Genomic DNA, 27,807 nt, shown 5'->3' on the forward strand with positions numbered 1-27,807 from the left:
GATGCTGGAGAGGGGCTCTGCATCAGGGACTGTAGGGATAGGACAAGGGGTGATGGGTTCAAAGTGAAACAGGGGAAGTTCAGGTTAGATATAAGGAAGAAGCTCTTCCCTGTGAGTTCATGCTGAGCCTCACCCACTTTATGCGTGACTTCGTTGCGATCACATATTTATCACTGGCTGCTCCGGCTTCATGTCCTCCTGTGACGGGTTCTTGCTGATAGATCACAACGGTGTTTCTGAGCTCTGCCGACCAGCAGTACCTGCAGCACCGTGCTTAGATGCCCCTTGCAACCTAAACATGGTTAGATTCAGCCTACAGTAGGTTCTATAGAGAACCTATAGGTTGCCAGAGAAGAACCATGAGGACAAGAGGTGGGGCTGGACATTGAGGATGGCAGGCTTGAATCCCATTAGTGTCTGTGCTGCTTTTCCTTGGTGCTTTAAGATACTTTGCCCTGTCTGGACACTTCCTTCTTCTCCTGATGTTCACACTCCAGCACTATTTCTGTTCATCTGATGGGTGGAATTCAGGCCTCTTACGACAGGACAGTGCATGTTGCAATCTGCATTTCCAAAACCACCTGGAGACTGATGTTTGCCTGGAAATGGAAGCCCAGGAGTCTGAAGTGGAACATACACAAAGAAGTGTATATTGCTCCCCCCAGAAAACCCCTCCATCAACCAAAACACCTCAAAAAGACCACACACTAGCTGTATAACATGCACAGTTTATTAAACAGGTACACTAAAGCAAATGAGCTCACTGTCACAAATCAGGTATATATCTCAATGTGTATAGTAAATAAGTACAATAAAGCAAGTCAGAGATACATACATATAAGTAGAGGAAAACTAGCAATGTATCACATCATTACTGCATAGATAGAATAGAGATTAAGAAGAAATACATCACCAGTCACCACCGAATCATCATCCAGGCCCACACTTGAGCTGGGAAGCCCCATTGCAGCCAATGGCAGGAGTTTCAGTCTTGGATTTAGCTACAAGAGGCACTTGCATTTATACCCTTAGAAACACAACAGGCTTTGTGCCAGCTCTGTCCTTGTTTGCTCATGTGGACGTGCAGCTTCTCATGATCTCAGTGTTGCCCATGCCAAGAGCACTGGCCAGGTGCCCTGGTGCAGCCAAGTAGGAAGGTCATTAAATAGCTGCACCCCTGTTTTCCTGCCTCATTCCCGTAAACAGGCACCATGACCATACACATGCATACTCCACCACTGCAACAAAACCATACTGTGTTATGTGTCTCAGTCATGAGAGGAAATCAGCTCTCAGTCAGGTTCCCATCCATTACACATCCTCATCTTTGTTATCCTTTAAAAAAGCAAAGCAAGGACTGGGCAAGCCTCAATGAATATAAAGCAATGCTGTTATAATAGGAAAGCTGGTTAAGAGCCTTTCAACATCAGAGTCTATCTTCTCTGGACATTTCCATGTGTTAAAGGTTGAAAAATTCGGGAATTAAATAGAATTAAATCTGTAAATATGTAAATCTGTAAAATTAAGTCATGAAAAGCTTGGTCAGTTAAGAAAAGCAGGTGGAAAATGACATTACAAAACATTCAAAATCCAATAGTAACTAGTTTGCATTTTGCCATGCCTATGCATTGTGTGAGCTAAAGCCAATATTCATTCCCATTTATCAGTAATTACTAAATGCAGCTTCTCCAAAGGTAATGCTCACATCTGCAGTTGTAAAGAATGTTGTATTTTCTAAGCTGAAGACTTTTACTCCTTTTCCTGCATTTCACATCCTACATTTCCCAGCACACCTGATGTCCTCCCATTTCTATCTTGCAAGTAAGCAGTAGGAGATGGGTGAATTTCGTGTTTTGGCTATGCAATAAGAGACCATTTCAAACATTTGGATATCTCCATGATTTAAGGAATCAGTGGTTATGAGTGAAAACAGCCTTTGGAACAGAATCTTCACTTTGTCAATGAACAAATCACTTCATACATTGCTCAGCACAAGGATCTGCTCCTCTACGTGTCAGTCACAGTGACCTTTAACTCCATAAGTCTACTGATGAAGTCCTCCATGTCCTTTGCACTGTCTGACTTGAGGTAGTAAGTCACCTTTTCATTAGACAAATACAGGGTCTTCAAGTCGATTCTCTGTGCTGTGGCACTGCTGAGATTGATGCTGCCACGGATAATCTTGCCAATGTCATCTTTGTCCCTGCAGAGCAAAGGGGAGAGTGAAGAAGCTGCAGAAGCGAAGCCATTGCTGTCTGAAGGAGTGCAGGCTGTTTGTTGGGTGGGATTTTGAACACGTTCTTTGCTCTCCTGATGGCCACAGGGAGATGGGGAGGGTACATGGGGACATGAGTGTCCCATGGCCCCCAGCTTTCCACACCACATCCCTCCCTGCTCAGCTCCAACCCCACATCCATGCAAACAATGGGATCTGTGGGAAGCTTTGTCAGAGCTTCCCCATCTCCATCTCCCTCCTGGTGCCAAAAGCTATGGACAAAAACAAGCTGCAGATTCCTGTTAAAACCCCTCTTATCATCTGGCTGCTCCAGAACCTTTGCAACCACAAGACCCAAGTAACAAATAACGTTCCCTTTGGTGGGACCTGCCTGGCTGGTCACTTACCAGTAATAGTTAAGCCACGTGTCCTGAAATTCAAAACAGCGATTCTGGTACCAAAATATCCAATTTGTCCATTTCTTGAAGTGGAATATTTGCATGTCCATTGCAGCACAGGGGGAAATGAAAGCGAACTAAAGGGACAGCTCGAACCAAAAGTGAAAGCAGTATTTTCTTAAAGGGCCCTCCCTGGAGGGTGTGAGGTCTTGCATGTGTGAGGTGCTGAGTGATGGGTCTGAGTGCGATGCAGCCAGGACATGAGCATCACCGGGTACTCATGGAGCAGTGCTGAGCACGGCCATGGAGCCACAGGCTCTCCAGGGGATCCCTGGTGCTTGGGTTTGCTCACATCCCGATGCTCCCGAACCGAGTCCTTCGGGTTGGCGGACGGCGGCTACTGCAGCGCCCTCTTGTGGCGACGGCCAGGAAAGGCAGTCACCGCGGGGGAGCTGCCTTGGGACCTTCGGGAGGTAGCGCTGTCCTTGCCTTCCCCACTGCTCTGGCACCAGCCCTTCCTGACCCTCTCCTTCACCCCATCCCTTCCTCCCATTGCCCCATCCTCTCACCCTGTCCCTGTCCTCCTTCCATCGCCCTCACCCCAAAATTCTCCCCTGTGAGGGTGCTGAGGCACTGGCACAGGGTGCCCAGGGAAGCTGTGGCTGCCTCATCCCTGGCAGTGCTCAAGGACAGGTTGGACACAGGGGCTTGGAGCAGCTGCTCCAGTGGACGGCATCAGAGTGGAAGAGATGGTCCCACAAAGCATCTCTTGAGCTCACTTATTAAACAGTTTGACTTTCACTGTTCAGCACTGAATATCCCCAGTCCACGAGCTGGCCACACAGCCTCCCAGCACAGGTAGGGCCCGTGTGACAAACCAGCATTTCCTCAAGTCATCTTTATATTCTAATGATTATACTCCCCATAACCTTCCTCCAAGCCATGAAAGTTGCTGCTTGCTTGCTGCTTATTTCCATCAGCTGAAGGGTGTTGGGTCTGGCTGGTCCTCACTCCCTAGCCAGTATCCATAGGGATGCTCACTTTGCCAGGCTGGGTAATGCTGGTGAGCACCTGGCCAAGGCCCCCTTCACCTAATCACATCCCCCTGATGAAGGGGAGAGAAACAATTACCCTTATTTGTCTTGTCAGCACTTGGATGTGCTGTGGCTGATGGTAACCAGCAGCCGCTTTGCCTCAGGGCTGCCCCGAGTAATAATTTACATAGTGCAGCTAAATCTGAAAATCCCACTAACATCCTCGTCTAATGAAGCTCCAGGTACCTTCCTCAAAGCCGGGGGAAGGCTGTATCTAGGCAACACAGACGGCTGTCCCTCCTGGAGGAAGCACTTAGATGAACACCTCCAAATGCAAAGGATGCTGCTAATTAACCCTTGGGGCAGCGCTGAGCTCTCTGCTCCATAACAAGGTCTTTGCATCCTTTGCAGCCCATTGGAAGGATGTCGGAGCTCTGCCTCGTGCCTCCAGTTCCCCTCGCAGCCCCGGAGCAGGGCTGGCCAGCAGTGCAGCTTTACTCTTTGAATTGGTATTTGCTAACATGTGAAGGAGCTCAGCTCAGCCCTTGTCATTCCTCTCTGTACTGGCAGCTCCTGAAGAGTTCCAGCGTCTGCAGAGATTTCATGTCAAGTTGTTAAAGTGGCAACGGGAGCCGAATGGAAACATACAGGGTTTGGGTTTAGGGTTGAAGCCTGGAGAGGATCTGGAGATTGAAACCTGGAGGGTGCAGGAAGGACTCAGGATGGGGATCTCCAGGTTTCCAGAGGTCACAGAGTTAGTGTCTCCACAGTGGAAAAGCCGCCTCGATGCAGACATAAGGCACGTATGTCCCAAGGAAAGATTCAGTGTGTGAAGGTGAGATCTGCTCCTAGGAGCAATCTGCCATGGGAGACATTCCACTTCCCATGTCTCCAGCTTCTCTTGGCAAGTGCCCCTCGGAAACCTGACCACTGAAGTTCATTTGCAAGGTGATTTACAAAGGGCATCAGCAAACTCCTTGCGCAGCCCTGGGGGAAGGCACAAGCAGCGATTCACTTCCTTGCACCTGCAAATCATGTCCAGCATAGAGCAAACCTGCAGCCTGGCAGACCTGGATGCGATGCTGGCTTGGGGAGGGGCAGCCGGGGGCACCTGGACGTGATGGGAGCTGTTTGTAGCTCTCTCTTTAACTGGAGGTGAATTTCATCTCAGTAATGAGCCTGGCACATTCCAGCTCCTGATTAGATTTGCACAGTGATTAACCCAGCACACACTCACTTGGCAGCCTGCCCAGCCCATTCCAGTTGCAGTGGACTGAAACCGCTTCTGCTGCTACCCTCACACTGGGAAGCAAGGTTACCTGAAGGTCATCATAGCAGGGCTCCAACCTGCGCTGGGTCTCTGGTTCTGCTTGGGAAACGCCTGTCCAGCTCCTCCTGGTGGATCCCAACCAGCCCGAGAGGACTCTGTGGTTCAGATTGTGCCATTTCTGGTGCTCCATGGGACAGAAGCATCTTCCCGGAGACGTTTCCCAAAGCGATGGCTGGGTTTCATAGAATCATAGAATGGATTGGGCTGGAAGAGACCTTCAGAGGTCACATAGGACAAGCCCCTGCAGTGAGCAGAGACATCTCCAGCTAGATCAGATTGCTCAGAACCACATCCAGCCTGGCCCTGGGGCATCACCTCTCTGGGCAGCCTGTGCCAGTGTTTTACCACCCTCATTGTACTAAATTTCTTCCCCCTGAGAAACTAAGATGTAAATCCAGCCTTTAGTTGGTCTGAGCTATCCAGTGGTCTCCATGTGTCTCCTAAGGAGTTCCCATGTGCTCCCCATAGCCAGACAAGCCACTGATCAGTGCCCTCTCTGCAGTCCTACCACTGTCCCTCCTGGCTGGCAGGTCTGGCTCTGACACACCTCATCTGGGGACGTGGAACCATGCACAACATCAAGGGATTTCCTCTGTCACAATTCTATTTACCAGGAACTGGATATATCCATTATGGTTATTACCAGGACAGAGAGTGAAAAAGGCCATAAACATGCTCTCAGATCAATTGCAATAATCCATAGTTGGCTCAGGAGAGACACAGGGTGATGCCTACTCACTCCACCTCCCCCATGCATGGTTTATCATTTTCTTATGCTCACAAAAGACATTCTTTCCCTTCCTTCAGGGCCTGTCCAAAAGGGAAAAAAGACAGGATCAGGAGAACAGCACGTGTGGTTCACGTTTGCGATTTGCCACTGATGGGATATTATAATATGGCCCAGATGCCTGGAAAGATGTTTAATGTAAGCCAGAATGATTGGCAGCTCTCCATACAGGATCTGAAGGCTGTCCGATCTCAGGTTATTGAGTGTCCCACTTACTGACAAATATATACAGCAGCTAAGTAGGGCACAGATCTCCAATTCACCCTGCCTGAGCCCACATCATTCTCCTGGAGCTGCTTTTGGATGTGCTATGAATTACTGATGGCGTCAGCAGAGGATATTAGGGAGGCTCTGGCACAGGGTGCCCAGAGAATCTGTGGCTGCCCCATCCCTGGCAGTGCTCAAGGCCAGGTTGGACACAGGGGCTTGGAGCAGCTGCTCCAGTGGAAGGGGTCCCTGCCCATGGTAGGGGTTTGGAACTGGATGAACTTTAAGGTCCCTTCCAACACAAACCAGGCTGGATTCTATGATTCAAATACTGGTGCTTGAGGTTTGACCCCTTAAGACTGCTCAAGCAGTCTGAGAGTGTGTAATGCCATTACCACCCTGGAACCAGCCTCACCACCTCGAGCACACGGCTCCATCAGCACAGGACTGTAGTGGTCGAGTCCTACTCCTACATGAAGTGGGAGAAGCACTTCAAGAGCTCTGGAATCAAGGCATGTTCTTCAGTGGAAGAGAAGCCTGAGGCAGCATCTTTGCAGTAAGTCTCCTGGGTTTACAAGAAACACAATAGTGTCCTGTCCTTCGGATTCAATTTAATGGGCTCAGGCAGCATTAACTGGCATCTTGAGGATAAAGAACAGTTGTCAGCCCAGACTCAGGCTCTCACGTTGAGCAAGGATTATTTTATTATGATTAATATTCTTATTTCTTATTATTGCTAATTACTGGCTGAAGCCCAGTGCTGGGGAACCTACAGTAATGCCTCCATCAGTGCTCCAGATGATCCCACATACTGGGAAAGGCCTTGTCAGAGCTCATCAGGTTTTGCAGATGACTGGTTCCACAGCAGCCAGAGGTGAGTGGCAATAGGACAGACAGGCAGGGAAATCTTCTTGCAGACTAATCCCCCTCCATCATTCTGTTTGCATTCGTGACCTCTTTTATTCATGACTCTTGGATAGTAAAACACTTCCTCCCAAATAAACACTTGTGAAAAACAAACATGTCCTAATCACTCGTGCAAATATTCTCCTCTGAATATGTATGCAAACGTATTTACCCACACGAGCTTGTATCCCAAACGCTAGGAATATGTTCATGAGACAACACAGAAAGTGGAAAAACCTGAGAGTGTTTCATTGACTTAGTAAGGGAGCAGAAAGGGAGCTGTGCGTTTCCTCTGGCTGTGGCTAAGGCTGGGTTAACAAGTACCTGTTGAAAACACTCAATCCAATTCCAAATATTGCATCCTACAAATCTTAACTTCAATCTGACAAAGTGATCGTGCACCTCTGGAGTGAAATCTGTGCAGATTTTTACTTGGGAAAATAGGAGGATGATATGAATTATTCACAGTGAAATCATCTCAAATCCATTTTCAGGGCTAGAGGGAATAGTGCACCCATCCAAGCCATGAGCAGGCAGTTTCTCCAGGAGAATGATGTGGCAAATGGTGCCAAAGTCCTTACCAAAGTCCAGGTGGAAACCATCCACAGCCCTTCCCTCAGCCAGGGCTTCACTTTTGTGCAAGTCACCTTTGAAAACCTATTTGAGTGTCTTTCATTTTTCATTTGGAGATCATGGATGTGTTTGTCCAAACATCTGTGGGAGCTGGTTAACAGGATCAGGCTGGCATTAGACCAGTCCAGACGAGGGGAAGATAATCTTTTCCAGCCAAACAATAGCAATAAGATTAATGCATAAAGGCATAAATCCTCCTGTTCAACTCCATTAATCACCCAGATGTGCTACCTCCCCAAAGCCAGGCAGTTGCACTGTCAATACTGGCTTTTTCTCTGCTGAAAACACAGCCCCATAGGGTTAGCTGCAGAAAGCTGATCATCTCATGGAAGGGAATGGTTAAAGTTATTCAATTCCTGTCTCACTGAGGAAATGCAGGAGTTAGACACATCCAGATTCATTTGCAGTTACTGTTTGGGGCACAGTAACACATGAGATCCTAGGTGTGCCATCAAGCTAAGATAGAACAGAGAAGAGTTGAGCTCTGTGACTCTCTGGTTAAACAGTACTTGCCTGCTTCGTAAGTAAAGGTATTCTCCATAAGCTCCTGTCAGGTACTGAGTTAACATCTCTAACTTGAAATGTACAAGAATTGCATATGTTTTGGACCTTCATTTCTCTATGTAAAAAGCCAAAAGCTTCCAATGTTACTCTATGAAGAAAGACAAGAGACAGACGCAATGGAATCTTCTCTTTGGGACATCAGGGTTATCATTTTTCCAATGTGAACTTGGCAAAAAGAAGATAAACCCACAATTTGTGTTGCTGAGTCTGTATTTCATCTCATAGTGTCAGCCTATCACTTTCCCAGCTCAAGAACCAGGACGTGTTGACATTGCAGCCCCGACCACATGTGCAGCATCACAGGGAGAATTGCCTCTGAGTTCCTGGGGATCACTGAAGTGCTATACCCACACTGCAGCTTGCTCAGACCTTCCTGCCCACTTGAAATCGCGGGTTTGGGCTTTAAAAAGGAGGAAAGAGGCTGGAATGCTTTGATTTTTCTCCTCTAGACTACAAATCACATTGCGCACTAAGTAATTTTCGCAATAGATCAGACTGGGGGGTATTTTCCAAACCCTCTGACAAGACCGGCTTTAAAAAGCAAGCAAATGACGTCCCCACAGATTGACTGAGGATAAAGCATGCATGAGAATTCATTCACCACCCCCCGACGATAACACAGCGGTGATCAGAGCTCTCAGAGGCAGCCTTGGGCAAACGGTGACTCTTTAATGACGAGCATACATTTAATTTGATAGCTGGGAATAATTGAGTGTTCTGGGCTGCGCTCATTGCAGGGGTTTGAGCAAACATAATTGAAAGGGACATGTGTTCTTTCCTTCGTACTCTGCAGTTCCTGATCAACCTCCCGGCTGCAGCATCTGAACCTGGTGAAGGCTCTTGGGGAGGACAAACCCCGACCCAGCGGTGATGGGCTCAGCCTCAGCGGGAGCCCAAGGGGATGCGGAGCACAGCGCTCGGCAGCGGATGTGAAGGGGCACAGCGACATCCCGCGTCCTTTAGAGGGAAGAAAGGCTCCGAGTTCACGCTGAGCCTCACCCGCCTGCGGGAGGAGGTGTGGATTGATCCATCCCGGGTTATGCGTGACTTCGTTGCGATCACATATTTATCACTGTCTGCTCTGGCTTCATGTCCTGCTGTGACAGGTTCTTGCTGATAGATCACAACGGTGTTTCTGAGCTCTGCTGCCGACCAGCAGTACCTGCAGCACCGTGCTTAGATGCCCCTTGCAACCTAGACATGGTTAGATTCAGCCTGCAGTAGGTTCTATAGAGAACCTATAGCTCGCCAGAGAAGAACCATGAGGACAAGAGATGAGGCTGGACATTGAGGAAGGCAGGCTTGAATCCCATTAGTGTCTGTGCTGCTTTTCCTTAGTGCTTTAAGATACTTTGCCCTGTCTGGACACTTCCTTCTCCTCCTGATGTTCACACTCCAGCACTATTTCTGTTCATCTGAAGGGTGGAATTCAGGCCTTTTATGACAGGACAGTGCATGTTGCAATCTGCATTTCCAAAATTTGCTCACATCCCGATGCTCCCGAACCGAGTCCTTCAGGTTGGCGGACGGCGGCTCCTGCAGCGCCCTCTTGTGGCGCCGGCCGGGAAAGGCGGTCACCGCCGGGAGCTGCCTTAGGACCTTCGGGAGGTAGCGCTGTCCTTGCCATCCCCACTGCTCTGGCACCAGCTCTTTCTGACCCTCTCCTTCACCCCATCCCTTCCTCCCGTTGCCCCATCCTCTCACCCTGTCCCTGTCCTCCTTCCATCGCCCTCACCCCAAAATTCTTCCCTGTGAGGGTGCTGAGGCGCTGGCACAGGGTGCCCAGAGAAGCTGTGGCTGCCCCATCCCTGGCAGTGCTCAAGGCCAGGTTGGACACAGGGGCTTGGAGCAGCTGCTCCAGTTGAAGGGGTCCCTGCCCGTGGCTGGATGAGCTGGATCATTCTATGACCCCTGTCACCTCCCTCCATCACTCAGAGCATTTCAGCTCTTGGGAGTTTCTGCCCCTGCCTATCACTGCCTGTGCCCATGGCACACACCTCACACCAATAGGATTCATCTGGAATAGCCTGGAGGTATTAATGGTGGAAAGGAGAGAAGCTGGGCTTAGGTATTAACGTGCAACATCATTTTTCCCAGAAAGTCTGTAACAAAATAATCCCATAAACCCAACAAGTGTTAGTGCTATTTATGTAATGTCATTGCTGGCAGGAGGGCACAAATGCAAGTGGGTTTACGTAAAGCCCTGTGCTCCTGGGGCAGGGGATGCTCCCGAAGGCACCAAGGGATGAGGCTTCTGCTCTGCAACTTCCCTCTGAGTTTGTGCTGGAGATTGGGGGGGGGGGGGTTCTCCCCCAAATCCATGCTTGAAACAGGCCAAGGACCCTCCAGCAGGACTTTACTGCTGTCCCCATAGTGTGTGAGCAGCCTGGTGACAGCATTCACTGAAGCTTTCTGGGGGTGACAGGGCTCCTGTGCTGTGTGGGGCACAGGGGGGCCCACAGAACTAAAGCAGGATGCACAGCTGGTGTTGCAAAGGGCCCTGGCTGGTGACTGGACCAGCCTTATCCATCTGGTTTGAATCTGGAAGTGTGGGTACCAGAACTGCCACATCTGCATCCTGGGACACGGGGATGGGCTCACTGCATGTGGCAGAGCAGCTTTGGGAAGTGGGAGCATCTGGTAGGAGCTGCCACAGGAGTCACCAGGTGACAGGTTCCCTGCAGGGACATTGCCTAAAGCCACAGCGCGGGGGTTTGTGAGGATGCAGGAGGGGATGGATGGATGCTCACACCCAGCAGAGGCAGCCCCACAAGTGTGTTACCCTGGCCATGAGCAGTCACCGTGGCACAGGGCTCAGGGACCAGCTAAAGATCCTGTAGGAACACAAAGCGTGATGAGACTGAGATCAAAGTGTGGGGAGGAACCGTTGCATTGGATTATTCTGAATCATTTTGGTCTTACTGGTTTAATGGAGTTGATTATTACTTGTTTTAAGGTCTTTCTCTGCAGTTTCTGCTCTAATCAGGTCAAAAGCTGATTTGCAAATAATCACCAGGAAAGGAGGAGGGGGGAAATCGAGGGATTTAAACCCAAGCTGTGCATTTTATACTATTAATTGAAAGCCTGTGAGAGATAATGTGTCCCTTCTCCTGGCTGAGACCTGTAAGCTGCTATTAGCAGCAAACTCCCTTCCCGGCTTGGGAATCACTTCCTGGTTGGTATTATGGCTGTGCACACACGGGAAAAGCCCCAGCAGCCAGCAACTTAGTGAAAGTTAGGAGCATCAAGGAGATACAGGCTGTCCGAGGATCCATGAACTCCACGTCGGGTAGCACAAACCCAAAAGTAACTGTTTGAAAGCAGGGATTAATAAGTAAAGTCATGTTGGTAACTGAAATATTTCTCTGCCAGAGAGAGAAATGTGCAAGTTGGACTTTATTGTGAGCTCTGTGTGTGTCTGGCACACTGCTGCAGGCAGCTCCCAACACACTTACACATCCCTGGAAGAGGGAAGAGGTTGATAATCAGAGAAATCCACTCCGATATTAATTACATGATAATAGCAGGGCTTATTGGCTAAGCCCCATTCTAATCACCCTCTCTGTTGTATTTCAGGCAGCACCTAAGGACACTGCATGTAGTGAATAAAACGGATCTCAAAGCTGACTTCGGCACGGGCAGCACGGTGCAGGCACAGCAGCATCAGTGGGCACAAGAGGCGAGAAGCAAGGATTAACACAACAGACCTGCTGTCTCCCACCAAGGTAGTGGCAGAACATTCACGAGTCAGTGAAATCCCCCCAACCCCAGCCCGAATCCAGTGGGGTTTTCCATTATAAATAAATGGGGGGGGGGGGGGGGGGGGGGGGTGAGTTATGGTTTTCCAGCAGGAGGGAGGGATTCATGCAGCCCCCATGGAAAAGTCACTGCAGAAGCTCAGCGCAGCAAAGCGAGATCCCATTCTGGCGGCTCGGCTGAGGGATGCTGCTTGCCCTGGGATGGTGAACGCTGCAGCTGCGCCCGGTGAGGAGCAGGCTCATAGAGGCCTTTGCCAGCTGAATCACTGCAGTTCCCAGTCAGGAAGATGCTGTCAGGTCCGAGCCCTCCATCCTGAGGCCAGCTCAGGGCTGGTGGGACAGTGATGGCAACAGCAATGCCAGGACCCCACACAAGCCTTCTGACCGGAGGGGGATGCTTCATCCTGAGTCCACCTCGTTGTGCCTTCACACCCCTCTGGAGCCGACAGTGACAAGCTCCGCTGCAGACTGACATTGAGGGTGCCCAAGGACTCTTGCTGGAAGCATGGGGAGGGTTCAAGCATCACCGGCTGGATCAGTTGTCAAGGCAGTCCCAAAAGTCCAGCTTGATGGGAGGCAAACGGTGCCGGTGCCATCGTGAGGACCAGTCCCCTTCTGCTGTCTGCCTCCAGAAGGGTGCAGTCTGGAGCCAGAATCAGTGTCCAGGGACAGTGAAATTGGGGTGACTCCAAGCCTGCTTGATTCCCCCATGGAAGTCTGCACTGGGGCACATGAAAGCTGCACCCAAGTCCCAGCGTGAGGCACAGTCCCACCAGTGTCCTGCTTTCACAGCATCTTGAGGACCCCTCCGGGCAGCGGGGCTTGGACAGGGAAGGGGCCCTGCCCCATGGAGGCTGCCCTGAACCTGCTGCCTTCGGAAGGGAGGTGAGCCCAGGCTGGGCTGGGGGTGCTGACAGCAGATTCCCCTACAAACACCCCCAGACCTGGCAAGATCCTCCAGGGACCCCAGACCCTGCTGGGTCCCCCAACCTCAGTGTCCCCCACGATCTCCCAGTTCATTGCACACCCCTGGACCCCTGACCCTGCAGGACCCTTCAAGCACACCAAACCCCCAGGAACAACACCCTGCAGGTTCCTCAGGGCATCCCAAGGTCCCCAGATCCTGCTGGGTCCCCTGGAATGCCCCAGTCACATGGGGTCCCTTAAGGAACCCCACACCCCGCAGGGCCTCCCCCCATCAGACACCTCAGGACATTGCTGAGGTACTCAGACCCTGCTGAGACCCCCAAACCCATTGGATCCCAGCCCGTCAGATTTCCCAGACCCTGCTGGGTCCCCCCACCCCACAGGGTCCCCCAGGCCCCCCAAAACCCAGAGGTCCCCAACTCATCAGATTCCCCAAAACCCCCTAAAGGACCCCAGACCCTGCTGGGTCCCCCATACCCCTCCATCCTGCAGGATCCGCCTGGGACCCCCAAACCCGGTGGGTCCCAGCCCATCAGATTCCCCAGACCCCGCTGGGTTCCCACACCCCACGGGGTCCCCCACATCCTGTAGGGTCCCCCTGAGATCCCCCAAACCCAGAGGTCCCTGTGTCATCACACTCCCCAGAACCCTCTAAAGGAGCCCAGACCCCGCTGGGCTCCCCGTGGGACGCCCCAAACCCATCGCACTCCCTACACCCCTCTAAAGGACCCCCCCCTCCCCAGCATCCCTGTCCGTCAGGCGGGGCTGCGGGGCGCTGCGGGCAGGCGGCGGGCGGCAGCGGGCGGAGCGGCGGCCCCGCGGGAGCGCGCGGGGGCCCAGGGCACGCAGCTGCGGAGGGCACGGGCGGCCGCCAGGAGCGCACCGGGCCGGGGCCGGGGCCGGCGCCGGAGCCCCTTCTGCAGGCGCTGCGTGTGCGCAGCCAGCGCCAGCTGAGCCTGGGCCACACCGGCCCCGAGCCGGCCCAGAGCCTCGGCACGGGCGGCCAAGCGCAGCTCCGCGTGCCGCAGGGCGCAGTGCACCTGCAGCACCCGGCCCTCCAGCTCCGCCGCCGCCCGCCGCCGCCCCTCCGCCGCCACCAGCCGCCGCCGCGCCGCCGCCAGCTCCACCGACCCGGGGCTGCTGCTGCCGCCGCCGCCGCTGCTGCTGCCGGGGGTGGTGGTGGTGGTGATGCTGCTGCCGCCGGTACCGCCGCGGTCGGGGCGCTGCTCCCTGCCCGCAGTCGGACTCGCACCCGGACCCGGGCTCGGGCTCGGATCCGCCGCTGCCGCCGCCGCCATGGGAACGGGAACGGGAGCGGGGCAGCGCCGCGGTGATGATATATACCCGGGGGCGGCGCCGGCTACGGGCGGCTCAGCCCCAACGGGGCGGCTCCGGCACCGGCACGGGAAGGGGGGGACGACGGGGACACGACCCCGACCCGGTGCGGTTCGGTACAGGGGATGCTAGGGATCGGTATGGCCCGGCACGGCACCGGGCTGGGTATGGCTCCATACGGTACTGGCACCGTCCTCGGTACAGCTCGATACAACGGCAAGGTACTGGCACCATCACGGCCCGGGCTCTATACGGCTTAGTACAGAACTGGACCGCTCTCGGTACAGACTGGCACTGGCACGGCTCCGAGCTTCGTACGACCCAGTACAGCACCAGAACCAGCACCGTCATGGATTCGGGCTCGTTATGACTCAGTACAGCACCGGCCCTGAGCTCGGTATAGTCTGGTATGGCACAGCTCAGGTATTGACACCATCACAGCCCTAGGCTCAGTATAGCCTTGTATAGGACCATCCCGGTGGCACCGGGAAACTGCCCTCCCTTAGGGGCGTCACTGGGAAAGGTTGAGAGGGTTATTGGGGGGTCACTGGGAAAGGCAGGGCTGGGAAGGCTTAACCTGGAGAGGCTTAGTGGGAAAGGCTGGGAGAGGAAGGGATACTGGAGAGATTTACTAGGAAATGTTGGGAGAGAGGCTGAACTGGGGTTACTGGTTTCAAGTCTGCAGCCCCTGGGAGAAGCAGCTGAAGAAGCTCCTTGTGCTGGCTGGGGGACACTGGTGGCCCAGCAACCAGCATGGGGTAGGGAAAAGGGCAAGGGCAGCCCCTGTCCCATCCCCAGCTGTGGCTGGGATGTCCCAGTCCTTGGGGCTCAGGGGATGTGGCACCAGGACGTCCTTGGTTGCATGACTGTCACAGCAACACCGTCGCCGATGTCATTATCATTTAAGACAGTGTTAATAGAGCTGGGAGTGGGAGGGAGGTGGAGCAGGAGGGTGCTGCTGCCACCTTGCTCCCCCCAGGAGCCTGGTTTTCAGAGTTCCTCCTGTGGAGATGTCACGCTCAGTGGCTGCATATTCACATAGGTGCGTGGGGTAACGTCTGCTTGTACCCGCATCAGAGCAGCAGAGAGGATAAAAGAGATGATGGGAACCAGGTGCCGAAGTCTCATCCCACCCCCAGACAGAAGGAAAAGCAAAAACCCACCCCAGCCTAAAGCTGTTCCCGGCAGAGCCATGTCCAGGCCTGCGATGGATGAACACCCCCGTCCCACCGGGGCTGATGGCAGCTTTGTTTTCCTTACCTTATGAGGGAAAAAAAACCCATCCCTTGTGCTTTGTGTTGCATTCGTGCTCTTGCCAGCGCTGCCACACGTCTGCCAGACACCGGAGCAGCGTCAGAGGCTGCTGCGTCACCGCTCCGGCCCCCGCTGCCAGCTTGTCCTTTCCCTGCCTGTCCACCACCTCCCACCGCATCTCCCCTGCTCCACGGCCACCACTGTGCTCTCCAGGCTGCACTTCAGGCTGTAAGAAAGCTGAAGCCCAGGATGAACCGTCTTCATGTATCCAATGCAAATGCTGCTATAAAGTGAGGTTTGATGCTGCATCATCACAGGTTCAGGGTCAAAGCTCTGCTCTTGCTCCCCCTGCCTCCAACCCAACGAAGCTGTAGGGACAGACAGGTACTAAAGAGAACATTCTCCTCTCTGATTTTTTCCTCTGTTTCAGTGGAACCTGGACCCTCAAGAGTACCCCAAGGGAGGAAAGGGCTGGGGTCTGTATTGCAGTGAACTTCTCCCACTCCCCCAGAGCAAAATCTCAGACTCTCTGAGCTTGGAGGGACCTCGTCACCTTTCCAGCTCCTGTCGCTGGTTCAGAGTCAGAAAAGGAAATGGTGATAGGGAGCAGTTATGCCAGGGAATGAATCTCAGAGATCAGATGAGGCCAGATGGGCTGGGGATGCTGGGCAGGAAGGCTGGGGTGTTGCTAAGGCCCCCACAATGTCGCTGTCTCCAGGCTGTCAATAGCACATCCTGGTCCACAAACAGATAGAGGCCAGTAAAGGCAAATCATAGAGAAATGCAAGAAATGCCCGTGCCCTTCAGGGTAAGTCACAACCCAAGTCCCTGACACCCTCCCGTGCTGCTGGGGCCCTGCCTGAGCTGACGAGCTATTAATGATTTAGCAACGGAGTCTGAAATTAGCAGTGCTCAGAATAAACCTCTTTGATGCAAAAGCTCAGTTGAGAGCATTGTTCTCTCTCCCCTGGCAGCGACCCTGCGCACCCTGCAGCTGCATGTGGAGGCATCAACAACAGGGATGGGGCACCAAGCTGCACCCCACAGCCAGCACAGCACCAGTCCTCTGGGGTCCCTGATGAGGACTTGAAGCCCTGAGGAGACACAAATGAGTCCAGAGGAGGGGCTGCTGTGAGGGCTGGAGCAGCTCTGCTCTGGATCTGGGCTGAGAGAGCTGAGCTGGGGCAGCCTGGACAAGAGAAGGCTCCTGAAGGGGAGACCTGAGAGCAGCTCCAGTGCCTGAAGGGGCTGCAGGAAACCTGGAGAGGAGCTTGGGACAAGGGATGTAGGGACAGGCCAAGGGGAATGGCTTGAACCTGCCCGAGGGGAGACTGAGCTGAGCTCTTAGGCAGAAGCTCTTCCCTGTGAGGGTGCTGAGGCACTGGCACAGGGTGCCCAGAGAAGCTGTGGCTGCCCCATCCCTGGCAGTGTTCAAGGCCAGGTTGGACACAGGGGCTTGGAGCAGCTGCTCCAGTGGAAGGGGTCCCTGCCTGTGGCAGGGGTTGGAGCTGGAGGAGCTTCCAGGTCTCTTCCAACCTGAACCATTCTACAATTCCCACAGGGATGTGGAGCCAGCCCCTTGTCTGTGCTCTGCCCCACTAGGGCAGCCCTGCAGGAGGATGTAGTCGAGGGCCCTGCAATAGCCTCTGATCTTGAGCCTCTTTAAAACCCTGCATTGGGATCTGCTCCAGAAAAGCAAAACCTTATTATAGGAAGTAAATAATTAATGTTAGTGCCATCACTCCCAGTGTCTCTGCAAGCTTTCCCGCAGGTGTCCCAGTTCCCAGGCAGGGGGGATCCAGGCACTGCTCTCTTATCCTGGCCCAGTTTAAGGGAAGGAATCCTGCATCAGGTTTTCAGGTTTAAGCCCCAGGACTACTGAGTTGACCCAGCTCCATCCTGGTCCCAGCAATGCGCTCTGGACCACAGCGGCACCTCAGCTGGGAGGTGACACAGGAGCTGAAGGGCATTAAGCAGCATGGTGCTGGGCTCAGGGGGACACATTGTGCTGCCCAGCTCATCCTGGATATGCCAAGCTCCATGGGGCAGCACTGGGAAAGGTTTCATGGCCAGGATCTGTGCTCAAGGCACCTGGCAGAGGAGATGATGGATTTCCAAGCAGTGCTTTGAGTTGTACACAGATGAAAGCCTGGCTGGGGAAACGACACCGGCTGCATGTAAGTACAGTGTTCCTGTGCCAGAGGCTTAAGTACATAAATGTGATCTTCCTGCCCTTCAGAGAAGGAATGAGCTGCTTGGCACTGGCACCATCCTCAAACAGATTTCTCTCTCTCCTATTTCCTCTTGGAAACCAGCTGATGCTTCTGAGCCGAGTGCCTCTGCTCCGGCTGCATCCCCCGTGCTGAGCTGTGTTCTTCCAGGCTCCTTCCCTTCCTGCTTCCCCCCCTGGTTTCCTCCCTTTCCTCCAACCCTTCAGGGAAGGATCCGACCCCCCAAGAGTGAATCATCAGCTCTGTATTGAGAACCACTGAGTCACCAAGCGGCAGCAAACAGGATGGGCTGAGCTCCTGTGGAGCACTGGGCATCACTGCAGCTTGTGCTTCCCTTCTGCCACTGCTGTCCCCAGGGGAACTTCTCCCAGCAGGAAAAGGGATGGATGACGTTGCTTTGTGGGGTGCTGAGCATGGAGGATGAAATCATCCCAGATGAGGGATGCAGACCCCTCCCTGGCTATGGCCAGGCTGGAGAGCAGAGCCTGGGGGGGGGGGGGGAAGGAGGGGTGGCCAGAGGCTTTAGGGGTGTCAATGCACTTGAGCATGGCCTGGATGGAGGTTCATCTGGGATAGACATGCTCCAGAGAGAGGCACCCAGACCTGCAGGCAGCACCCACGGAGGCCCAGGTGAGATGCTCTCCATGGGGCAGAGGTCCCATGGGTACTAAGGGAGGGATGTGGCCACCCTATGCCTGTCACTGCATGTCCCTTGGCAGGGATGTGCTGCCTGGTGCAGGCAACACAGGGAGGGAGTTAAAATGACAAGGAACAATGCAGGGGATCCTGGGGATTGGGACCCTTGGGGACAGGGATTCTTTGGGACAAGACCCGTGGGGACAGGTGTTCTCTGGGACAGGATCCTTGGTGATGGTGACCCATTGGGACAGGAATCATTCACAGGGATCCTTGGGAATGAAGACCTTGGGGACAGGAAACCTTGGGGAAGGCGGTTCAAGGGATCCTGGGGGATGAGGACCCTTGGACATAGGGACCGTTTGGGACACGGACAATTGAGGATGAGGATCCTCGGGCAACAGAATGCTTTGAGACAGAGTCCATGGTGACAGGGCTCTGTGGGGACAGGGCTCTATGGGGACATGACCCCATGGGGACAGGGCTCTATGGGGACAGGGCTCCATGGGGACAGGCCTCCATGGGGACAGGGCTCCATGGGGACAGGGCTCTATGGGGGACAGGGCTCTGTGGGGACAGGGCTCTGTGGGGACAGGGCTCTATGGGAACAGGGCTCCATGGGAACAGGCCTCCATGGGGACAGGGCTCCATGGGGACAGGGCTCTATGGGGACAGGGCTCCATGGGGACAGGGCTCTGTGGGGACAGGGCTCTATGGGGACTGGGCTCTATGGGGACTGGACCCCGTGGGGACCTCGGTCCCGCCGGTTGAGCCCCGTGCAGCGCGGACCGGGGCAGCTTCGCCGTCCGCACTCTCCTGTCCCTCGCGGCGGCCCGTCGGGCCGGATCACGTGGCTCACCTGGCCCAGGTGAGGCGGGGCCGGTGCCGTTCGCTCGCTCGTAGGTAACGCCGGGACGGGGGGAGCCAGGCCCCGGCCCCGACCTCAACCCCGGCCCCGACCCCAACCCCGGCTCCGCCGCCGCTCCCCCTGCGGGGCTGCCCTCCCGGGGCCCGGGGGCAGCAGGACCGGCGGCCGGGAGGGACGGGCACCCCCGCGGCCTCCCCCCCCCCCTCGCCAGTACCGGCTTCGCCGTCTCCGTGCGCCCCGGGCCGGCGGAGGCCGGCGGCGGAGGGACAGCCCCCCCAGCGCTCCGCTGCTGTCCTTGTGCCCCCCGGCCCTCGCCGTGCGAGGCTGGTGTCGGTCGGAGCTCTGCCGGGGGGTGCTGGGTCTCTCTGGTCCCTCCTGGGCTCGGCTTGGCTTTGGAGAGCTGGTACCGGGATGGGAGGCACCCGCAGGCACCCGCTGTGCTCTGCTGCCAGCTTCTGCTCTCCCAGAACCCACCGTGTGCTCTGGGGTCCAGAGAGGGCAGAGCAGCCTCTGCTTGGGGCCCAGGCGGGGCTACCCCCCCTCCCGCAGCGCTCCGTTAGCGAGGAGGAAAGGGCAGCACCGAAGCGGAGCCCTCGTCAGCTGGAGCAGGGGTGCTTTGGGCTGGGGGTTTGGCGAGAGGCAGTTCCTTGTCTGCCCTGTTTGTATCCCGGACAGGCTCAGCTGAGAGGGTGCAGCAGCACAGGGAAGAAGCCAGATCCGTGTTCCTCTAGGCCAGGGTCTCTGTTGCTGCCTGGTGCCAGCAGCCAGGGGTCTGAGGGCTTTATGGGGTGGCTTTTAGCATCTGGCAGGGCTGTTCAGAAACCAGCTCTTGATGCTTCCTTCTATTTATGATAAGCTGTGTCTTGTATCCTGAATTCAGGTATCTCAGTTACTGCTCTTACTTCCCTGGTACCTAACAACAATGGCAGTGTGGTTATTGGCAAACCAATGTGACTTTGTTAAGTAGATTCACTGCTTAATTTAGCTTTTCCCAAACTCTCAAAGGAAACCCTGTGCTCTGAACAATGAAGATCTTAGACCCTGGCTAACTCATAGATGCACAAACTCTTCATGAGTCCCTCCTCGTTCTGAAGCAGATGCTCAAGTTCTTTAAGGGGATCTTCACTCTTCACACCCGGTACCTGCGTGAGACCAGAGAAAGCTCCCACCCATCTTGTGAGTATCAACTTGGCCGTGGATTTCAGTCAGAGCTTTTCTTTGGGGCTATGTTAAGCAGCTGGTCCAGGTTTCAGACCAGTCCCTTGCTGCTGGATCAAGGTCTTTTGTCTTGTCTGTGCTCCTGGGGAACTCCTCCAAGGTGTGAGCTGGTGGTCACAGCACCCTGAGCTGAGAAGGGAAGGGAATGGGGCCAGCTCAGTGCTCGGGGCCGGAGGCATCTCTGATGCCTGATGCCACCGGCAGTTTGTGCAATGTCAGGCAAGAGGTTTCATCTCTGTGCCTGCAGGTGTCTTTCTGCAGAGCTGAGATAATGCTCCTCCCTGTGTCAGAGATGCTCTGAAATGGCAGAATGTTATATATTGTTATATAAATGGTTGTTACTGTGCAGTGCATGCATTAAAATCTGATGAGGCCATGGTATTCAGAGCATTTTAAACTGCATTACAGCACTGATGAAGCTGAGGTAAAAGCCCTGTTCTTAAGTGAAAGCAATCAAAACTCTCCACTGAAGCTGAGTCAAGGGAGCTCTGCCTGCTCAGCACTGAAACTGGAGTGTCTGGGGCTTTTATATTTAACATATTGTCCAGGAACGTGCAGAAGGAGCTCCTGGGAAATGCACTGCTTATGGATTTTTGTAAGCTAATGGAGCCAAAGCATTCCTGGAAAGCAGTGGTGTGCTGTAACTGCCTGGCTTTCACTCCCTGCCTGCTTCTTTGTGTGGAAAACATGACTATTTGATGTTAAAAAGGGAAAAGCAGGCAGTGCTCTAACAGGATAGGATAGAGGTGTATATTTGTGCTTAAGGTGCCCTGTAGAAAGTGCGTAGCAGAACAGCAGGGAAAGTCCAAAACTGCTTAAGCTATGGCTGGGCTTTCACTGCTTATTAATGAGCCTAATTAGGATTTAAAAGGATCTCTTGGGGGTGAAAGCAGTGTTAGCCAAGAGGCTTAGAAACTGTGGGCAATTTAGGGCCCCACCACAGTCTGGGCTAAAAGCAGCAGCAGTAGGAGTTGTGGAGGGTGACAGCCTTGATGCAGCTTTCTTCTATCACCCAGTGCTGAGCTTCCTTCATAACAGGGAGATAAAAGGTGCCAAGCTCTGCTTGATGGATGTGTGGAGCTCAAGTGTGACAGTGTGTAAACACAGTTTACTCCTGTGTGCAGAGCTGGGGCTGTTGTGTTAGTCAGTGAGAACGGCTGAGCACATAGGCTGCTGGTAGGGTTTCTGTAGTAGGGCTTCATGAAGGTTTTGCTCCCGTGAGGCTTGATTTGAGAGTGACTTGATGACAAGATCTCTTTAATCCAGATGAAGACATCAGTTTTCATAGGAAAGCCTTTGGCATAACTTGGCCTTAGCATGACTAGCAAAAATCATTAGTGTTAGTAACGCTGCTGTTGCTAAACCCTCTAAAAAGCATTGAATAATCTGGAGTCTGAATTGGCAGCTTGCATAACAATTGATTGCTTGTCATCTCCTCCTGGGCACGGTCTGTTTTGAAATGGATAGGCACTGTCAGGGCCCAGCTTAATCCTAAAGAATGGGAGACAAAGGGAAGTTGTTTGAAAGAAGATACTTTCCCTTTGGAGCCTGTCAACTGGCTCCACCTATGGCTGTGATGCTCATTTATTGCTCTGGAGCTTGAGTCTTCCAGCTGCATGTAACCTCTTCTGAAGGATACAGGGATTTTGATGTCCTAAAAATAGTGCTTTTAAAACAGCTCTTTTGATTGAAGCATTTCCTGAAAGGAAGCAGCAAAGTTGAGTGGTTGGAGAGCCCTGAAACACAGGCTGGATCCCCTGCCCTATGCAACAAGTGGGAGCAGTGTGAATCCCAGTGCAAAATACTTCTGTGAATAATGGGAATATCAAATTGGGGAATCACTGAATTGAATATCGGGTTCTTCTCTGTTGATCAGCAGCTTGCTAAGGTGAAACTGGTAATGAATCCTTTGTTTGACTTGAGACCTTGTTGTGCAGGTGCCTGAGCAGTGAGCCATGCTGGGCCGGAAAACAGGACTCCCCCACGAGCTGAACAGCCACCGCCAGCTGAACCAGTCCTACCAGGAGGCTGTGCCCCTGCGGACCAGGGCATCCAAGGAGACAGATGTCAGTTTGGAGGTGTTCAGTGGCTCTACACCTGAAATCAAACAGGGCCGCAGCAGAGCCCAGCAGATGCGGGATAGGAAAGGTCGCAAAGCTGATCTCAAAGACTCCAATGGGAGAGAGGCAGAAACAATTACCTTTATTTCTGGTACAGCAGAGGCTCCCCCAAACCAGAGCTTTTGCTGTTCCTCTCTGTCTCAGGCCTGGAACACATACAAGGCTGTTTTCTGTTGTATAGTGACCTGTGGGGGGTGCTTTCAGGACTGCAGTGTCTGTGTCCCCTATCCAGGGCCCACTGAGACCTCCACTGATGATGGAAAGAATGGAGATTATAATGGGCGACTGCCAAACAGCCCTGCCAATGTCTCTCCCACTGAGAAAAATGGGAACCAGATCAAAAAGTCCAGCATGGGCAGCAGTTTCAGTTACCCAGATGTGAAACTGAAGGGCATTCCTGTCTATCAAAACAGGAGCCCCAGCCACCACCTGGAATCCGATTCATGCTGCAAAGAGCTGCTGCCAGAGAAGCCCTTCAGAAACAGCATAGAAAAGCCACCACTCCCCAGCAGCCACCGGAGTTCAGAGGAGTATTATTCCTTCCATGAGTCTGACCTGGACATCAGTGAGCTGAATGGCTCCATGTCCAGCAGGGAGATTGATGTCCTGATCTTCAAGAAGCTAACAGAGCTCTTCAGCGTCCACCAGATCGATGAGCTGGCCAAGTGCACATCAGACACTGTCTTCCTGGAGAAGACTAACAAGATCTCGGACCTCATCAATAGCATAACTCAGGACTACAACCTGGATGAGCAGGATGCTGAATGCAGGCTGGTCCGAGGCATCATTCGCATCAGCACCCGGAAAAGCAGAGTCCGGCCCCATATCTCTGTCCCAGCCAGCCAGAGCCATGAGGAGAAGTCCAGCAGAGGCAATGCACCAGACAGCGGGAATGAAACCATGCTAGAGTCCATGGTCACCAGCCAGGATGGTACGTGTGACTTCCCTGGTGCTACCACTTCAGAACAAGAGGGTTATTTTCATGGAATCACAGAGTAGTTTGGGCTGGAAGGGACCTTAAAGCTCCTCCAGCTCCAACCCCTGCCATGGGCAGGGACCCCTTCCACTGCAGCAGCTGCTCCAAGCCCCTGTGTCCAACCTGGCCTTGAACACTGCCAGGGATGGGGCAGCCACAGCTTCTCTGGGCACCCTGTGCCAGCGCCTCAGCACCCTCACAGGGAACAGCTTCTGCCTAAGAGCTCAGCTCAATCTTCCCTCGGGCAGGTTAAAGCCATTCCCCCTTCTCCTATCCTCACATTCCCTTGTAAGAAGTTCCTCTCCAGCTTTCTTGTTGGCCCCTTTAGATACTGGAAGGCTTTTCATTTTATCAAAGCCATGGAGATGTAACAATGGAGCAGAAATGAAAGCTGGTGTCTGTCTTCAGGCTGGGCTTTTTTTCCTGGGATGTGTGGATGGAGGTCATTATGTATTACTGGAGACCTCCTTTTCTCACCAGTCATTGTGTTGGGGCTTTCTAGATAGTATCTTTCACTGTCAAGGAAGTTTGTGCTGAGCAATAGAAGTTCTGCTGCTACTGCAATGATTCTGCTTTCCTCCTCACCTCTAAGCTGGGCAGAAAGACTGAGTCAAACTTAACTGGTATGACCAGATGAGCTGGCTTGTGCCTGAGGATGTCCAGTTACTCAGCTGCCTCTCTCCTGTGAGCTACCAGTGCTCTTTGCTAATGCCACCCTTAGACTATACTGTGACTGGGAGCCTCCTTGAAGCTGGGACTTCCTCCACACAGTGGGTGAGGAGCTGACAGTAAATGTCCCTGCAAAGAGGAGGGAAGGGCTGCTGCCACAGCCTAAGTGCTTCCTGGCTGTTTGAGGGATGCTTTCCTCCTGGTCTGGAGCACTGACCTCCAAACCAGCTTGTAAGAGTCTGTTGTAGAAAGACCTTGGGAAGCTCAGTGTGGGGGGTAAGGAGAGGTCCAGAAGCAACAGAGGAGGAAGCTGGGTGGTTTAGCACTAAGGCTGCTGTTGCTTCCTGGTATTTAAGAACTACAAAACTCAGATTACCAAGACAATGGTGGAAGCAATCTGAAGAATGGGACTCTACCTCTCCTATTACCTGAGGGTGGTGCCTTCCAGGCTGAGCCTTGTGTATTCCCTGACTGGGATCAGTCTTGAGTCACAGCTGCCCATCCTTTACTGTCTCAGCCCCTCTTGGTTTTCATTGCAGACCTGGACGTGCAGATATCAGAAGAAACATCGGCAGATGTGATAGCCAGGAATATGAGGCGACACAGCAGTGCAGGTAATGTACCTGGCCAGTGTCTTCACTGCAGAGGCATGACAGGAGTGAGGGGAATGCCCTGGACTTCCTGAGTTACACCATCCTTGCAGTTTTCACCCTCAGAGGCTGGGCTGACACCTGCCTCTTTAGGTTACCATAAGGGGAGTAGTTCTCTTGAGCTTTGGGCATGAAGGGAGCTCAGAAGACTGCCTGGGTCAGTGGGTGCCGGAAAAGGATGGAACCCAAGTATGGAGTGATCTCTGTCTAAGCACAATGCTTGGCCTGAGAGCTTTCTGTCCTGGAGTGTCTGTGGGGCTGTATTTGGGGTGTGACTGGCTAAGGTCACAGCTGGGTTACACTGGGAACAAAAGGAACTGTGCAAAAGGGAAGCAGGGCAGGGTGATGGGCTGTCCACTGAGCTCTGATCCTCCCAGCATAGATGCTCCACTCCAAAGAGCAGCCCAGGGCTAAAAGACAAGTTTTCTCCTGCATAATAACAGATTTGTCCTAGGAGATGGCTACAATACAGGCAGGGTTGCTCCCTGCCTGTGGGCTTTGTGTGGCTTTCTCCTCCCTCATGATACACAAAGCCTTTGTGGCAGATGCTTGCCTAACTGCCAGGCTGCTACAGTTCACACTGTCTAATGTCACCATCTCTTCTCTTTCCTCTCCAAGGCTCTCCAACAAGCAGAGATTCCTCTTTCCAAGACACAGAGACTGACTCATCCGGGGCACCTCTGCTTCAGGTGTATTGTTAAGGAAAAGGACCTGAGCAGCAGGCAGGCATTCCGAGGCTCTGCTGCTGTCAGTTTTCTCCTCTTTCAATATGGAGTGTGCTATGCCACTTACTTTTTTCCCCCAGTCCACCCTGATCCTTTGTTGAAGCCAAATTTCTCCTGCGCTCTAGATTTCACTGGATTTTAATGTTTTCATGGACAATATCAAGGAAGTGAACTGTGGAGCTAATGAACCTGGGAGGTGAAATGTGTGCCCAGGGAAGAGATGATGGACAAGGAAGTATCAAATAACTTGTGCCTTTGTGATTTCCATACTACATGTTTAGGTTCAACAACCTCTGTGACCCAGCCCTTTTCCTCTGCTTTTGAGGATCTGTTGCACAGTTCTTGCTTTCTGGCATTGCAGAACTCAGTTCGGGTAGGGAAGAACTGAATGGTGTCTCTGTGTTTGTGCTGATCCTGAGTTGAGGACCAAGCACTTCCTCTCCAGGGACCCAAATCTCTTTTTAAAGTAGCTGGGTGGGTCCCAAAACCATTTAAGTCCTTTATCCATGGTGCTTGCAGAAGCCAGATCTGCCTTTTTCTCCACTGACCCTTAGTGGTGTCATCTTCTGCTGCACTGTATGAGAAGGTTCAGGTAACGTGGTTCATTTAATCTTTGGCCTCTTGGCATGTCTCCTGAGATAGTGCTAGTCACATAGGGGTGGGATGCCTGCACAGGCATCTCCTTTCCCAAGGAGAGCACGGGGATCAGCTGTGCAGTCACTGCCAGGTGTGGGTTGACCTGTCAGCTCTTCCTCACTCATCTGCCCAGCCCCTTGCCTGGCATCACCCCGGCTGCTGGGCCAGCCTTGCACTTGGGATATGGCAGCAGAGGGAAAGCTGGTTCATTCTGAATGGGTTTTGTAAGTAAGAACTGGGCTGTTTGCCTACTCTTGATTTGAGAGGAAAGCATCCCCTCGGGGTCCCCAGGGGTCCTGAGGAACTGCCCTTCTGTGCCTTCTCCTTCCCTTTGCTCCGCTCCAGCTGGTCAGAAGCAGGAATTGGGGCATTGCCACCCCGAGGGCACAGTGCCAGCTGGCCTTAAGGGCTGCAGCATTGCAGCAGGAGGAAGCTCTATCTTGCTGCTGTTACCACTTGGATGTTTATCAGAAAGCAAACAAGGTGAAGCCATGGGACTTGTTTATGCGTTCAGGTGCCCTTGGATGTGAGCACTTCAGTTGCATTTACCAGCCATGGCATAAATGCACTCACTGGTTTCTGGGGGAGAGGGAAACCAAAATAGCCCCCGTGCTTTGGTGGGGACCATGGTTTTGTGCCTGAATTGAACTGAACTGTGCCTTTATTTCCTAGCCTGTGATTACTTTTCAAATGGTTGGCTAGGGAGGGAAAGGATTTAATTCCTCACATGAGCAGCCAGGCTTATTTAACCAGCCAAAGCCCTTTGAAATGGTTCAAGTGCCTGTCGGAGCCTGGTTTTGTGACCTGCTCGTTCCTGAGCATGCCTTCGTAAATCATGGACATGACCAAGCCCACACCTGGGGATGCTGACGGAGAGAGCTTTTGAAAATAAAGGGGAGAGACTGAGACTTGGATTTGCCTTCCCCTCCCTGTGAAGAACCCCACTGATGCAAGAAAGAGACTTGAAGCCAGGCCAGGACTCCCAGAGGAGCTGTGATTGGTCACCTCCTCCTTCCAAATGCTACTGATGGACCCCTTTGGCTTCCTGCTTCTGAATGGATTGGTACGTCTGTATTTTGGACCAGTTTACTTCAACCTGTGTGCTGAGGCATCAGCATGGGTCACGCTGACATGCAGCTCTGTGGTCTGCACTGAGCTTTGGAGGTGAGGGCTGAGGATGGACTTGCAAAGAGCTGCCAATCGCCATTACAGATGCAATAGCATGGTTTTAATGTTTAGTCTTTGTATGAAGAGTGAATGTGGATGGATTAAGCTTGCAAAAAAAAACCCCAAACTCCCAAAAAACCTCACTAAGAGGAAGACTCAACTGAATGGTCCCTGAAGCTGGTGCCCCTGTGGTGTCTTATGGGATTCTTTTGCACTCCTTGGCCTTAAATGTCTGATTTGGTCGTTTTTATAAAGCAGAATGATGTGCTCTTTACCTGTGCTGTGTCTCTTACATTCCTGCTGGCAGCAGGTTGCTGGGAGCCTGGGCCAGGCCAGGAGCATTGCACAGGGCATTGCTGATCCCTGCTCGCCCAGCAGCACATGGACAAAGGTATCTTTGTCCATTGGGCAGTGTGTGCCCAGGGGGTTGTTCAGAGGCTGAACATCATGGGCTGGTGCATGCAGGGAAGCTGGGGGCAAATAAAGGAGCCGCTGTTTGCACACAGGGAAACCTGGACGTTCCCTGAGTGGTGATGCTGGACCTGAGCTCAGTCATTCATAGA

At 53.1% G+C, this 27,807-nt stretch overlaps 3 protein-coding genes across 3 annotated transcripts; 1 reads left to right on the forward strand and 2 right to left on the reverse strand.

The window, feature by feature from the left end:
• Positions 1–712: 712 nt before the first annotated feature.
• On the reverse strand, positions 713–2,930 carry LOC117436991 (oxysterol-binding protein 2-like). Its single transcript, XM_034069307.1, has 2 exons — positions 2,623–2,930; positions 713–2,203 (listed from the first exon to the last, which is right to left on the reverse strand). The coding sequence occupies exons 1-2, from the start codon at positions 2,721–2,723 to the stop codon at positions 2,008–2,010; spliced, it is 297 nt and encodes a 98-aa protein (XP_033925198.1). The 5' UTR covers positions 2,724–2,930; the 3' UTR covers positions 713–2,007.
• Positions 2,931–13,514: 10,584 nt separating this feature from the next.
• TRNP1 (TMF1 regulated nuclear protein 1) lies at positions 13,515–14,445 on the reverse strand. Its single transcript, XM_034069404.1, has 2 exons — positions 14,348–14,445; positions 13,515–13,902 (listed from the first exon to the last, which is right to left on the reverse strand). Exons 1-2 carry the CDS (start codon positions 14,443–14,445, stop codon positions 13,515–13,517), a joined length of 486 nt encoding a protein of 161 aa, XP_033925295.1.
• Positions 14,446–19,988: 5,543 nt separating this feature from the next.
• KDF1 (keratinocyte differentiation factor 1) lies at positions 19,989–27,518 on the forward strand. Its single transcript, XM_034069170.1, has 4 exons — positions 19,989–20,259; positions 22,239–23,352; positions 24,606–24,680; positions 25,335–27,518. Exons 2-4 carry the CDS (start codon positions 22,257–22,259, stop codon positions 25,415–25,417), a joined length of 1,254 nt encoding a protein of 417 aa, XP_033925061.1. The 5' UTR covers positions 19,989–20,259; positions 22,239–22,256; the 3' UTR covers positions 25,418–27,518.
• The last annotated feature ends 289 nt before the right edge of the window (positions 27,519–27,807 follow it).

The sequence above is a fragment of the Melopsittacus undulatus genome, chromosome 14 (genome assembly GCF_012275295.1).
Source record: "Melopsittacus undulatus isolate bMelUnd1 chromosome 14, bMelUnd1.mat.Z, whole genome shotgun sequence".
NCBI lineage: Eukaryota > Metazoa > Chordata > Aves > Psittaciformes > Psittaculidae > Melopsittacus > Melopsittacus undulatus.

Bases quoted from the DNA above. Each gene is read 5' to 3' on its own strand.
- LOC117436991 (XM_034069307.1), bottom strand. From the start codon at position 2,723: ATGGACATGCAAATATTCCACTTCAAGAAATGGACAAATTGGATATTT. The intron at 2,204-2,622 runs GTAAGTGACCAG...TTTGCTCTGCAG, and splicing joins ACGTGGCTTAACTATTACTG to GGACAAAGATGACATTGGCA.
- TRNP1 (XM_034069404.1), bottom strand. From the start codon at position 14,445: ATGACGGTGCTGGTTCTGGTGCTGTACTGGGTCGTACGAAGCTCGGAG. The intron at 13,903-14,347 runs GTATAGAGCCCG...CGGCGGCGGCAG, and splicing joins GTCCAGTTCTGTACTAAGCC to CAGCAGCCCCGGGTCGGTGG.
- KDF1 (XM_034069170.1), top strand. From the start codon at position 22,257: ATGCTGGGCCGGAAAACAGGACTCCCCCACGAGCTGAACAGCCACCGC. The intron at 23,353-24,605 runs GTACGTGTGACT...TTTTCATTGCAG, and splicing joins CATGGTCACCAGCCAGGATG to ACCTGGACGTGCAGATATCA. The intron at 24,681-25,334 runs GTAATGTACCTG...TTCCTCTCCAAG, and splicing joins GAGGCGACACAGCAGTGCAG to GCTCTCCAACAAGCAGAGAT.